General features: G+C 39.2%; 1 protein-coding gene across 1 annotated transcript; it reads right to left on the bottom strand.

Moving 5' to 3' along the window:
- Positions 1 to 123: 123 nt before the first annotated feature.
- Positions 124 to 14,911, bottom strand: OVCH2 (ovochymase 2). The gene is given in 25 exon segments (XM_029961038.1): positions 124 to 146; positions 576 to 742; positions 871 to 875; positions 1,052 to 1,203; positions 1,477 to 1,537; positions 1,540 to 1,674; positions 2,224 to 2,243; positions 2,246 to 2,292; positions 2,537 to 2,723; positions 3,334 to 3,426; positions 3,842 to 3,973; positions 4,739 to 4,853; positions 5,230 to 5,360; positions 6,187 to 6,320; positions 6,761 to 6,901; positions 7,011 to 7,101; positions 8,468 to 8,491; positions 9,977 to 10,163; positions 10,165 to 10,176; positions 10,828 to 10,899; positions 10,901 to 10,960; positions 10,962 to 10,981; positions 11,359 to 11,454; positions 11,687 to 11,747; positions 14,828 to 14,911. Coding segments are annotated over 25 exon segments (2,250 nt in total).
- Positions 14,912 to 15,282: the final 371 nt, after the last annotated feature.

The following is a 15,282-nucleotide window of genomic DNA, read 5'->3' as shown; positions in this document are numbered from 1 at the left end:
AGCTACTTTGGAATCTCTTCATCAATTATGAAACTACATCACCCCACCAATTTTTTTTTCAATTACATTTTGTGCTTTGGAAGTGTTTTACAACGGGATCCATCAGAACTGGTTTTTTGACAGTCACACTATGAAAATGGGGAGATCTGAAAAAAGAAGAAAATAATTCAGGGTAAACTTTGCAAAGATTGTCGACAGAAGCAGGCTGTAAACTTGTCAAAGTGGACTCAGCTGCCATCACGTGTCAGTTCATGCCTCCCTACACCCACCCAACCCCGAGAAATGAAGCAGAAAAGCCGCAGTAAGGGAAACATTCATCCACACAAGAAGAGGGGTATAGGTAGAGAGGGGAATAATAATAGTCTTGTAGAAATCAGATTTTGAGAAGTTATTACTGATTTAGATTTGTCTGTTTCTGGGCATTCAGCTAGGGATAGTTTAAACAGCCAAGATCTCAGGAACTGCTAGGCACCCAAATATAAAAATGGTACCTTGGAAAAGACCTCGAATTAAACATGTAGCAATAGCAAAAAGATTCATTTAATCGTGGTGTCTCTTTTTTTTTTCATACACACCACTACTATTAACATTCTTCTTGATCCAGTCAAGAAAAAACCCAACATTTGTGTATACTCCTGGGTAGTTCTTCCTTCCACATCCCAAACCCCAGCTAGTAATTCTGTGGAGGGCGTAAAATCCCGAGTTGCCTTCTGAAGGACAAACTAATGGGCCACCAGAATCACTCTGCATGAGAACAAAGGAACCTTCTTATGAATTTTTGTTTTTAAACTATCAGTTCAGCTAGGAGAGGTCCCAACTGCTTCCATGCTTGGGTGGGGTCTGTTCTTAAAAGGCAGAGAAAGAAACAACCTTTGCTCAAGGGAAGTTACTCTTTTTTGCAAAATGAGTAGTTAAAATTCTGCTACTAAGGAGTCTTCTGCTTTAAATCACCACAGCCTGTTTGCAAGAAAGCAGGTTTTCTTGTGAGGTTTTACACTTCCCTTTCCAGAGCCCATCTGGCCATACCCCAAAGCTGATGTGTGTTACTTACTGTGCATGAGTCCTTGCCTTCTTCCAAAGGGAATCCAGCACAGATCATCCTCTGGGACACCTTACTGGGAAGGTTTATGTAACAGCTCTGACATGTATCAACTACATGGGTGGGAACTTCCAGCTGTTGCAGTTTTTTCCCCTTTACTCTGTCTTGAAGTCATACATGTCAGAAACCAGTAGAAGCATGAATTGGTGATTCCAGAAAGAAGCTTTACTCCTGCTCTTTTCAGATGGTCTTAGTCTAAATCATCTGATTTCCCTCTTCCCGCCAATTTTCCCTGCATATCTAGCTGAGTTTACATCAGTGAAAACTTTTTAACATGTATGTTCTCCTGAAACTAATGTATAGGCAGAATGAATGTTCCAACATAGAACACAATATTTAAAACACAGCCAAACTTCGAAAAGGCAAAGACTGCATACCTGCTTCATGTGCACCTCATCCTGTGACCACACACATCTTTGAGGGCTGGACTTGCTCCTCTCCTTGGGAGGGAGGCACAAGGGGTGCACGCAGTGGTTGAATTCCAAGGGCTCAGCCAGTTGCAGTAAGGCAATGTCAGAGTCCATAGTGGCCTCATTAAAACTTGGATGTATAATAAACTGCTGGACTGACCTTTTCTAGGAAAGCGAAGACAGCAACATTTTCGGGATGACTTGGGAATTTGAGTCTTTAAGTAATTTTGTTTTATAAATTTCCAGGCCATATGCAAGATGCCTCACAAGGGGGACACATTTAAAAGCAGCTGCTGAAGCCACCAGCTTTCTTACATTAACAAGTCACGATTATGCATCTGTGACACGGAAACTCCATGCAACAAGTTTAGGAAGAAGGTCTTGGAAAAACATTTGTCCAGTGTGAGCAAAGTGGCAAGTTGTGCCTCAGTTATTTCTGTCTTACTGATAGTCGCTGGTGAACATACAGACAACACTCCTCTCACTCCCACATCCTCCAGGATACTAAGCTTTGGAGCTCACTGCTGGTGAAGTCTCAGATGTGTGTTGATACAATTTGTTGATACACACAGAAGCTGTTGTGTAAATGCAGATTAACGTCACCATGCAAGCTGTTAGATTGTTGCATCATCAACAATCTGAGAGATGCATTTACATTAAAAGCAATTTTGCAAGATAGATTTATAATTTATTACTAACCAGAACACATAGTACCTGTCTGTACTCTTGCTCTTAAGATCATGAAGTCCTGTTACCACCATCCATAAATCTCTGTATAGTTCCCTAAGGGAAAAAAAAAAGTTCATTGTCAGGCTGATATAACATCATTCTTGAAACCTGTGAGTCTTAAAACCTACTAAGTTGCTAGAACATGTGTGTGGAGTAAAAGAATCCCTACAGTGCAAGCTGTAGGGAGCTGGTAACAACAACTGCTCCAGCCACCCTGGACAGAACCACTGTCACTGGACAGAGACACACTATGCAATTACAGAGATTCCCAGGGAAGGGTTCATCCCAGTGTACTTACTTGGAATCAAGGCAGTGGGCAGCTGTGGCAATCCATTCTTTGGCAAGAACTGTTCCTCCACAGGTAGACTCATCTGAAATTTGTACACTGACCTGCCAAGGCCATGAGTGTGGTACAGCTTCTTCACCTCCAATTATCCTGCTGAAGATGAGCCTGGGCTGATTTGAAGGCATTCCTCAAATATCATCTGAAACAGAAAGAAAGCACTGATGTTTCAAGAAGTCTTTAGAGGTTAAGATTTGGAGAAGGAAAGAACATTCCATTTAAGGGTTACCCCATAGCTTCTCAAGCCTCCGCTCCCCACCCTTTTTTGCTAAATCTTCCAACCTCCCTCATTACAAAGGATCCAAATGTTTAGAACTAGCAGGAGGAGATGGTCTTACCAAAAAAAGAACTGCACCAAGATGAAAGCTACTACTTCAAAAGTTTTAGCCTCAAACCTACAATGAGCATGGACTCATCCCATTCTCCATAAAGTGCTGGAGGGGAAAATGCTGGTTATTGTTTTCAATTACCCTGTAGTCTCTGCAATTATTTTCACCAAAGGAAGAAGGTGTAAAATGACATACAAGCTAAATTGTCATTGCATTGCTGTACATGATTTAACAAGATGAAGGAAACAAGAAAAATTAAGTTCTGCTAAAGCCAAAGCATGTGTTACTGTTCATATTTTTATTTCCTTAAAATGTCTTAATGAAGAAATCTGGGACAACAGCAACCATTATATAATTGTAGAATTTATAGTCCAAAAGTTACTCTCTATTCCCATGAAGAAAATATAACTCAGTTTAGCTTGCCTCTTGTAAACTGTGTTTCTTCTTCAGTCATATCCGTATCCATATCCATATCTCCAGATTTTTCTTCACTAGTTGGATTCAATGTATCTAAATCTAGCAAATGAGAATGGCAAATGTGTTAGCAGGCTGTCTTGAGCCATATTTATATTATAAACCCACTTTTATTTCCTTAATTTTTTGGGGAATAAAGGCAGAGAGATTAGAAGGAATAGATTTCTGTTTTAGGGATCTGTGCTACTACATCTTCACATAGTAGTGAAGTGCCATTTAAAATGCACCAAAACACTCTTACACAAATAAATCTCCCAGATTTTGAGTAGATTCACTGTTTCTTCACCATTCAGTAGGCCTTTGTTTAATGCCTCAATAGGTTCACAATATTTTTTTTTTCACTGAAACAATTTGCTAGATAAGACTCTTCTGGAACAAAATAATTCTGAATAGCTGATTTACTGAAGAGCCTTCTGTGTTGCCCCAGAGGGGCATTTTCCCAAGTTACTTGTGTTACCTGCTGCATGAACAAAAGAGACTGTGGCTCTGAATCCTCCAAAGGTCTCTGTTTCATCAGGGTGAAAGACAACCAGCATTACAGCAGAGGAGCTTAGGACAGGTGCCACTAGGGCAAATCCACAAGGCTTGGCTAAAGATGAGAAAGCAAAGGCTCACTTTGCAGATTAACTGGTACTTTTTAATCCTTCTCTCCTTCAACAGCAGGTATGCAATATTCTGTGTATTCCAGCTCTCATAAAGGAGGGTGAAAAATAACCATATACAAGAGATAAGGAGACTGAGGCTGAAGGACTGTTCTATTACTACTGACATCCTGTCCTTGCTCAGTAATTACCTCATCAGCACATCTCTGGCAGGATTTCACAACAGTCTATTGCAGCACCCACACCCACAGGTTGCCATTACACGTGAAACACACCAATTATCTGATTTCCCCTTATCAATGTTTCAGAAGTAGCCTCTGCTGGTGCCAATCTAAGTACCAGGTTCAAGCAAGTGCTGAAATCAGTTGATTGGGACAGGCCTTCCTCTCATCCAGGTGGCAGGAATGCTGCTCTGGAGTAAAGAACAGCAGATCTCTTAGGTGTTTTCTGTGTCTGATCTTCACTATAAAACCAAATTATTGTGTTATGTTTTTTTCTTCATTTAAATGAATTCAGAGCTGCATTTCCTATAGAATTTAAACACACAAAACCAATTCTGTTAGATGCGATTTTGCCTCTGTAAGTGGAACAGAGGCAGCAATACCTGCAAGTATTTTTCAAGGTACTGAAACTAGTACCTATAATATCACCTGAGACTCTAGAGGTGAACTTGATTTTAGACTGGACAATAGGGCTAGTGAAAGTCATAAAAGAAACAGGTCATCCCCAAAATAAAGAATCAAAAGTCAAACTGATTTCCTCCTCTTTTCCCACATCTTCATACACAGTCACTGCATCATAGGAGCAACCTTCACTCTCTTCTACTTCAAAGGACTGGTAGGTAAGCCTTAAATAAAAAATGAAAAACTGAACCTTGTTTTTAAAAGTCACATAGAAAAAATTCAAAGATCTGTAACAGGGTCATTACTCTTCTGAATGATTCTTGTAAGGTTTGCTTTCTGTGACATTCAGACCTCCCACAGGTGACACATAATGCATTACATGTTCTAGAAGAATCTGTCATGATAAAATCGAAATCAGGAAACCCTATTTTACTATAATCTATAGGACAAATCAAAACCTCTCTGTCTTTTGGAACTGAAAGTGATTTCTCTTAACTGCATCCAGCAGCATTATTCAAGCTCATGTTGCTTGATCTTCCTTGTCCTTAAGCTGCATAATTTCTTGTTAAACCAATGATGCCACTTCCACCCTGTAGACACAAAAAGGTTTCATGTAATACCTTGGTTCCATGGTCCTCTGGTGCATAAATAATCCATTGACAGTCTGCCATGTTGCTGTAGTGTTCTGGGTAGTGTGTACTCTGTAAGACTCCTTCTTCAAAAAGGACAGCTAGGGACTCACAGCCAGAATCTGAAAGTCCAGGAAAACAAAAATGGAAGCACTGTGACTTCTATTAAATCATTCACCAAAAAAAAAAAAAAAATAAAAAGAAAAATCCAGAAAAACTCTTGTGATGCTTTCTCACAGCTGAGGAAGAGAACAGGACAAGAGCAGGTCTGAAGAATATTTGCCAACTTTTTTTGGAGAGGAAAGTGGAGATGAACAGAAACAGAGCATGTGTCTTTCTGATGGGCTGTGCAAGTGGCAAGGCCCTCAGAAGGGATTCCTCCCCACACTCTGCCCTCACACTCTGCAAAGGAAAGAACCAGCTGGAAAAGCTGCAGAAATGGGAACAACAGGAGTCCGTAACTTAAGACCCAGCAGGTGGCCCTAGGGCCCGCTCCCTAGGGATGGTGAACTGCTCTGCACAGCATAACCAAAAGCAATTCTCTATGACATGAATTTTAGCATCAGCTGCCTCCCTCAGGGCCCCTCCACGAAAGCCCAGGACTAGCAAAGCAGCTTTCATCTGGAAATTCTGCTCCTTTGATTAATCCTATTAATTGAGTTTTAAAAACATTCTGGAAGCAGAGAAGGAAATGAGATCTTATATAAAGTGGGTGGAGCAGATGCAAAGTTAAAGGAGGACTTCTCTCAACAGCATCTATCCTATCTTGTTCTGGCATCCTAGTTTTTCCCACAGTGTCACATGGCAGCCTGGCCACACTCACCTTGTTCATTACTTCAACCACGTAGGAATACCATAGGAGATTCCTCTGATTTATTTTCTTCTGATTTTTTTTGTCAGGTCACCGCCCAAGAGTGCAGACAGGTGTATTACTAAACTTAGACTTACCAGGAAGAATATCTGGTGTAAGAGCTTTGTAGGTCATGGAAAAACCGGTTCCATAATCCTCTTTGTCAGAAACAAATTTCAGCCTTATACTATTGGAGTTAAACAAAATTGATAATGGAGGATCTCCTCCACAGCATTAGAGAATCATCACTGCTTAAAGTCTTTAGTCACTTGAGAAAACCTGCATGTACCATTTCTAGTACTTAGCTATAAAAATTTTATGATGGAGAGGAAATTGCCTATTCATTCATCTACTTTCCCTATTAAACCATTAGCCCAAATAGATTCACACTATTAAAAATTGAAAATCATTGACACCAGAAAGTCATATGCTGACATGTTTCCTTGCCAGGCATTTTCCAGTCTCTTCTCTTCCCACACTCCTGGTCTTTTACTTTAGATCCTATGTCACAACGTATTAATCATGAAAATGCAAGTAAAACAACCAACCTCCATGTCCTCATTGGGTGCCCTTGCTGTTAGAATCCAAGAGTACTCTGACATGTTATAGACCTTAAAGGTCTTTTCCAACCAGAACGATTCTATGATTATTTCAAAGAATAAAAGGGACAACAACTCACCCACGAGACTGTCATCTTTTGAATAGATTGATAAAGAACCATAGTCACAGAATGTTTCTGGCTCTGCATCAAAGTGGGAAAACTGAAGCAATATGTAATTCCCTTCTGGCACAAATAGAGTCCGTATACGCAATCTGGAATAACAAATTGGTTCCTATTCTCAAAAATACAACCAAAAAAACCCCAAACCTACCCTGGTATGGGGAATAGTTTCTGGGGAAAGGCTGTGTTTTGTCTACTTACTGGTGGTTTTCATAGGACTGTTTGGGACTTCCAGAAAAATGTAATTCCCCTTCCCTGTCATGGAGTTTGCAATCCTGAATGCTACAAAATGCTGTGTTGGAGAGTTAAAACAAAATAGAAGGAATTAGGTTTAACACATGTGCCACCATCTGTTCCACCAAAAAGATCAAACATCTGGACAATATTGTGAGACTCAAGATTGCTCAGCTGTACTTTGTTTCTCCTGGCAGACTGATGCTGGGTCTTCTCTCCTTTATTTGGAATTATATAATTTGGGAGCAAAAATGAAGGCCCTGCCAACGAGCCATCATTTTATTGTAAAAATGGCAGTGCTTGCTTTTTACCTTAACAAAACTATTTTTTACATGAAGATTTCAGTATAAATGATTTTCAGGGAGGAAAAATGCAAACTTCAGGACATGACAAAAGTGTTCATGGCAGCCCATTTGTAATAATGTCCTTAGTTATGTTACAGCAGGAGACTTTTGCAACAGTACAACAGTTGCTGTTACAGACACCATAATAGAAGAAGCAGAAGCTTTTCTCTAGAAATGCAATTAATTACAAAAATCATCTCCCCTTGCCTTTCCTTCTCTTTGCAAGGTAACACAATAAGAGCAACATTTATCAACAACTATGTGTAAGAAAACAAATTTAAGGAGTCAAGTACTTATAAGATTATCTTACCTGCAGCATCCTAGGAAGCCCAGTAAAAAATCTGAAAAAGACACAAACAGCACTTAAACTCCCAGTTCTCCCTGGCCACAGCAAGTCTACACAAACTGGCCACGTGCCCAAGTGTGTTTGTTATTTGAGAAGTCTCACTGTAGATTACTAAAATTAAAGCTTTAAGATCTACTTCAAAAGAGTTGTTTCTAGTATTTTCATGTGAACTTGTACCTAGATGAACAGTGTCCAAGAACAACATTACCAGGGCACAGTCAACATAAGCCTTCAGTTTTAAAACCTGTTACATCTGGGGATGGCTTTTATGGGGCTTTTTTTGGTTTTAGGTTTTATTCTCAGAAATAGACAAGTAGAGTCATCACAGACTGTGCAAAAGCACTACTAATTCACCACATACTTTCTATTTAGAATGTACAGTTTTTATACAGTATCAAAATCACTAAGTTTCATGCATTGCTAGAGGTTGTATTTCTATATTTTTCCCATTAATTTTAGTTGCATTTCAATAAAAATATGGCCTTATATATAGAGCTGTTTTAAGGAAAAATCATTTTTTAAGTCAGCAATGCATAAATACAACCCTCCAAATGTAATTTTTTTTACAGAAGCAGAATGAAAAACTATCTATTTAAAGTATACCTTTAAAAGTGCTTTGATGAGTTGAAGATTCTGTACATTTCTTCCTTCATAAATTATACATCCGACTATTTTAGGGGTCTTTTTATGCTCTAACACAGATAGAAGACACTGAAAAAACCCACTGTACTCACCTGTGGAGCTTCTCATTTTCAGATCTAATAAGGGGAGGATAGGGAAGGGAAGGATAGGAAAAAGAAGAATAAATTACTGTAGTTTCATATCCACAATATGGGCTTTACTTTTATCTGTGTGAAATGGCAATTTTATACAGCTAATACTGAGGCAAATTCTAGTGCTTCCTGGGGACAATAAACTAGGGCTGAGAACCAAAACAAAATTGCAAGTTAAGGCAATGCTGACTTTGGAATAAACAATTCTGGAGTAGCCACTGCTAGAATTAATGACATATTGACAGGCCACTGCTCAGCCTGAGGAGCACAGCACTCGCTTTCTACGCACTTGCTGAGTAAATACCTGAAATACATTTTAGGGAAGAGCAGCAGAATCCAGCTGGCACCATCACATCAGGGATATGGAGACATTCAGCCTGACAGCAATTGCAGTTCACATCATTTGCACCACTGAGATGGTGCAAAAGGGTGAGCAAGCAAACCCTAGTGCAGTGCAACTGAGGGTTGTGTTCTCTCTTTACCTGCTGAATCACTTCTGCTGCTCACTGGAGCCAACACATTTTAATCACTGCAACAGCTAATCCTATTATTTTCTTCTCATAATAAAATGAGCCAGCTAGTAAATATTTAAAAAGAAGACCCTATCTTCTAACTTGAAGCCCCAAACATTTTTTAGAAACTAAACCCTTTTCATTTTTCTCTGACATTGTGAGTGTTCCTTTTTTGAATCACCAGTTGGAGATGTTTTCTAATACAGAATTTTATTTTTCCCCTCCCATTTTTTTTTCATTCTTATTGACTAGTTGAACCCCTTAAGTAACCCTCCTTCAGTTTTTCAGTTCTCTGTGGAAGCTTTAACACAATCTCCAACACCTTTTAACAAAAATAGCCAAAAGTGGAAGAAAATATTAATTCAGTTTCTTAGTACTCTCAGTAAAATTCACCCCTGTCATGTCTGTCTCCAACTCCATGGCTTTGGAAGTAATGGCTAATTGTAACACTGTTCCTGTGATAGGGGGCACACTTGGTCTTTTGGGCAGAGTAAACAAAGAAACTTTTGAGCATGACTTGACCCCATGTTGTCAAATATCTGATCCAACATGTTTTAGCCAAGAAAAATGACAAGTGACTTCAAAGAGGCGCATATGGAATCTCAGACACTTTCAACTGGCGAATTTCCACTTTAAAAAAAAAATAAAAATCAAAAAAACAGGCTAACAGGCTAGGTGAATAAAAGGACCATTCTTAAAGTTAAAAAAAAAAGGGTCCAAGTAGGAGGCAAAGTATAGTGGAAGGGTAGCAAACATTTACAATGCTTTCAATTTGGTTTTGGCAACTGCTAAATCAGTATCATACATTTAAAGGCATTGTGAAATGCTACAGTGTTTTGCCAGGAAACAATGGGGAAAAATATAAGTGCTATATCCTGAAAAGACAAAAGTAAATAAAATGTTATGAGACAGAGGAGTTGTCACAAGTGAAAGACACATTACTGTGCAGACTTAATACCAGCATTCATGTTCTCTTGAATCCAGGAAAGCACTGCACTGAGGCCTGTGAATATTCCAGGAGATGATCCTCTGTTGTAATATTTCTTCTTCTCATTACTTATCCAGCCATGGGCACATCCCATCCCCCAGGAGATCACACCAGCAAGAGTCCAGGTACCGAGCTTACATCGACACAAAAGGGGGCCTTCCTGAGTCTCCCTGCAAGAAAAACCCAAACATGTAAAAGTCCGTGACCCACATCTTACAGAAGTACCACTAAGAAGTCTTAAGAAGTTTACTGAGTTCTCTTTTGTGCCATACTAACAAACCTGCAACATATACAGTCATTTTATACAGTCATTTTATAAGGAGCTGTAAATACACACACCTTTTTTTATTGTGTTTAGTCGGGATTGTCAAGAGGGGAAAAGACAGATTAGTTCCCTCATGAGAGTATCTCTGTCGTGTTTGAGCATGTAAAAAGGAGTGAGAAACAATCACTTAACCTTTATCTCACTTCCTTTCCTTCCTGTAATCCAAGGCAATACTTTCTGCTTTCGTCCAAAGGATCTTTGCAACCTTAATTAACTTATCAAGTGTTCTGAGGTTAGAAAGCCCTAAGCATCATTGCACTTGGGATGCATTGCAAAATTGCTCTCAAGAACCTGTCACACAACTCGTACAATAATTAAAATGGGATCGTGTCATTAAGTGCATTGCCCCATACAGAACTTTTGAAAGAATTCATACACCAAAATAAATACACTCCAAACCTCACAGTTTACATTGTATTTATTTACTTTGGCACACAGAGCCTTCAGCTTCTGAGAAACACTCCCAAAAGGCACGCAAGGCTTCTGTTCAGCTGACCTGGCAGGCATCTTTTCCTCCATCTGGAAATCCAGCAGACATTACAGTGTCACCTTGGATGCGTTTCTTGTTAAGTTGATAATGCTCTTCAACACTCTTTGCTGTTTAGGATTGGCAGATCAACTTCATATAAAGACCTGAGGGAGCAGTCCATCTGAAACACACAGAAAACATTCATAAGAAGTGCTGAAAGGTGAACTTGATGTCACTGCTAATACACCATAAAAATTGGTTGGACACTTGCCCCAAGATATTTTACAGTTACAAGCATTTTTTTTGTATACAAGCAGTTTTACTTGAATAAATTCCAACATGTTTCAAAACTGAAATTCAGATCTACCTTTTGTGGTGACCAGTTTTGAGGTAATTCACAGGTAGGCATAGAAGCAAAGACCCAGTTTTAAGATTACAGTTCTTTAGACCAGTTGATAGTTTCTCCTGGTCTGGTTCTGACCTGTGAAATCAAGATTTTAGCTTCACAAATAAGACACTGAAAAACCTGAATGTCACAGAACAGTGTGAGTGACTTACTTCCATCTAAACAGCCCCAACCAAAAGCAGTGCAGACATATCCTGCTTCAAATTTTTCACCTGGATGAGGAGGACATGCTGGCAAAACTGTTGAACCTGCCACATGTGGACATGGATTTTATTGGTCAGTATTTGAAAGAACATTAAGAAAAAGCTTCCTTTATAAGTTTTCAGGTTTTGGTGTTGTTTTTTTTTAAAAACCAAAAATTATTGTTATTTTTGTGGAATCTGAAAAATTAGTCTGGTATTGACAATTTATCCTCTGCATGCAAAGAGCAATAGCTTTTTCTTCATGGGAGAAAAAAATCACAGGTAATTATGTTCTTACTGAAGTTGAAGGCTCCATCCAGCTTCAGAAGGGGAATGTCATGTCTCTCATGTCTAGGGAGCTCACAGGTCAAGAATTTAGAGGGTGAGACCAGTGCAGCTTCTTTAATTCAGCACTGACTCCCAAGCTTGTTACTGCCTAAGAACAGAACCATCAGTACCTAGAAAAAAGTTAATTTTGACATGAATTTTCATCCTGCCTTCCTGAAGAGCAGCTGGCACAGCACAAAGCTCCCTAAGACAGACTATTCCCACCAGCAGGAACTGCAGCTCACTGGGGGAAAGGCACATCCTGGGATGCTACAACTGAGTGAGAGAACACAAGGAGTTTGTACAGGGAAAAAGAGACCCAAATGCTACACTGCAGGGGAACAGCAACTAATTGAAGTTACTCATCAACCCATCCATAAGGCTCCACAAATAAGTTTTCCAAATTTAACAGAGCACGATTCTTTTGTGAACCATCACTGAAGTCTTTGCTGTAAAATAAATAAAATTCTCTGTAAAACTACATTTTCCAGGCAAAATTATAAAATGATTTTACCATTGTATGCTTTGCCAGTAACACTTACTCAGGCAGATCTACATATGGAAGTAGAGCACACATGAACAAAATGTCAGATGCTATTTGCCCCTAAAACCTCTACAGCTTTTGAAGAGGCAACACTTTATATTTCCTGCACGCTTTATATTTAGCCAGTTTTATGGACCTGAGAAACATACCAAAATTTTATCATTTGGCTGGCAGCATGCTCAATGTTTTGTTATTTGGCCAAGGATTTCACAATAATAATCCCCCCAGTCCATCGTCAGTCAACATCCCATCATTTATGCATTTATTCAGTTCTAGATTTTCATTGTTCTTTGACAATCAAAGGATAACAAAACCCAGCTTTTCTTCTGAATATATAATTTCATAACAACTGAATATAAACCCCATCCAAGAAACTTCAAGTTGCACTTGGTTTTTTCTGTTACAAATACATGGAACTTCTTAAGAGCGTGGTTTTCCTACTAGTCCTGTGGAGTTCTCCAGTTCTGCAACTCCTGAAACCTGCATTACCAACATTATTCCAGTTCTAACTGAAAACTTTGAAGGCTGCTTTCCTTCACAGATTCATTTTTTATTTTGCAGGCACAAAACAAACTCCATGTACAGTAGAGCTCTGACTGCCCACTGCAATGCTGTCCTTTAGAATGATGCCATGCAATGGGATGGTATAAAACTGAGAATAAACAATCTCTGTGGTATTAAGTGATGCTGCCCAAACTCACAGTGAGAAACAGAAGCAACTGGCCCACTGGCAAACGGAGAAACTACCAGTCCAATCCAAATTTCTGACAGAAAGGCAACACTTTCTGTTCAGCAGCCAGAGTTCAGACAGAAAAAGCACAGAAGAGCACTGTCTGTACAATCTGCTCCTTACCTGGGGTGGCAAGGTAGAAGTGCAGGTTTTGTTGTTCTCCTCTTTTGCTACCTATTTATATATCTTCTGACAGCGTTTTCTTTTTCCTCTGTGCAGACACAGGCCCCACCAGAGAGCTGCTATTGCTGCTAAAACTGGCAGCCTTGGCAGGCAGCACCACCAGCATCAGCCCTCATCACAGCAGAGATCAAATCTTATGACTTGATCTCCAGCCACACATTTGCTCTGAATCTCAACACAGAGCTGGCTTTGTATCCCGAACCTTCACAGTAAGGAAAACAAAGCCATTAAATCACTAACTGTCTAAAATGGCCTGATCCATGTTTTAGCAGGTGGAGCCAGTTCCTAGCCCCCAAGTAAGGGTTCTAATCCCTGCTAGTCAGTCTGGGATGCTCTTTCTTTTGCTGTGTACTCAGAGAATAAAATGCTTGTAAATCAAAGCATGCTCTGTGCTGTAGAAATGCTGCTCCTTGCTATGAGGTTATTCAACAAATAATCATGCACACATACAAATAAGTTTAAGACCGAGAGGAAGCAAAGAATATAGATAACACTGATGATCAGAATCTTCCAGAAGAGTTGCTCTGTTTGTCTGGCTTTGAGGTGTTTTTACAGGGAGTCAAGGGCTGGTGGGAGGGGAACACAGGCTGCTTTGGGTCCACTGAGGTGGCCGGACTGCAAGACACAGGAAGAGGGGTTTAATCTCGCTAGAAAAGTTGCTTTGTGTTGCTGCTGCTGTCTGAGGTGGAAAATGTGTTCACCTACTAACAACGTGAAGTTTAAGAGAAAAGGGAACAAGGAGTGAAGGATAGAGGGTAGGGAGGGTAAAATGAGCAGCAAATGTTGGTTAGTAATTAACCTGTTAGAAGATCGGTAGAAAAGACAAGATTTAAATGGGATTGGTTTTTGTTGGGTTTGGTTGTGGGTTGATTTTGGGGTTCTTTTTAATTGCAGTGAGCTGTGCTTTCAAGGGTCACTGATCACATCCTAACAGTTTGCAGGGTAACTGCTGGAAAACTGGAAAACCTATTAGCTCAATAAAATTAATGATTTCATATTTTAAACAAGATATAATGTCTTGAAATATTAAACTTCATAAATCTTATCATTCATATATTATATTCATGAATCCAATAGTTCTTAACTGAAAGCAGATTTAGTTTTGATATGGATTGAATGTATTTATGTTTATATAGTTGTGCAGGAATTTCGATTTTCCAAGAAACTTATTTTTCACAAATTTTAACTATAATCATTCCAGTGACTATTTTAACTATTGTAATTCCAGTGACTCAATTCGTATTACATCCAAGTTTGATGTAACAAAAGAATCAAGCCTAATTCTCAAGATAAGCCCATTATTGCCTACCATTTCCCCAAAAGTAAAGACAACATTAAGATGCACATGAAAGATCCTGAATGGTGCAAACACAAAACTCACTTCAATTTTAATATGTTTTAAAAAACACTACCCCCACACACATACACATTGAGAGAAGGGAGCTTTGCATTCACTTTTTTCAACCAGAGCCTTTGTGTTATTTCAAAGATCAATGGATTGGAAAGCTGAGGGAACTACCTCAAGATTCTCAATTCCTAGAACCACAACGTGAAATAACTTCAGCTCACAACCACGTTTTTCCCTCTCCCTCTGCACAAATAAAGTCACATCTCAGAGAAGTAAAATGTGATGCCTTCAGCTGGGATTCATGTACCTTTTTAGACCAGTAGAGGTCACTGATAAATTCACTTGCCTTGCCAAAGACAAACCGCATAATTTCATCTCGACATTCCCACATGAATTCTAATTAAGGTAGTCTTCTAGTTTAGGGTTATAGCTGGGTTTGGGTAAACACTGTAAAAAAGGCCTGCACACTAAAATTTTGCAGTAACAACTCTCACCACGCTACCAATTCATTTTTCAGAAAGATTCATATCCATGATTTTTCAGTCACCCAAGTATTTTTGGGGGGAGCAAAATGTTTGTCTGAAAACTAAGCAAATAAATATTTGTGAAAAGGTCAGAGACAAAAGTTTTAAGCCAATGCCATTTTGAACTCATTTCATTCCACCTGCTAATAAAAATGATGCTGACAACTGATTGTTTCTATACCAAGGACAAACAAACAGTTGAAAATAAGGCAGACGTTTCACAGGTGATCCAAAACAA

Source organism: Manacus vitellinus, unplaced genomic scaffold (assembly GCF_001715985.3).
Source record: "Manacus vitellinus isolate BGI_N305 unplaced genomic scaffold, ASM171598v3 scaffold_30_pilon, whole genome shotgun sequence".
NCBI classification, from domain to species: domain Eukaryota; kingdom Metazoa; phylum Chordata; class Aves; order Passeriformes; family Pipridae; genus Manacus; species Manacus vitellinus.
This window is presented reverse-complemented; position numbering and strand designations above follow the sequence as displayed.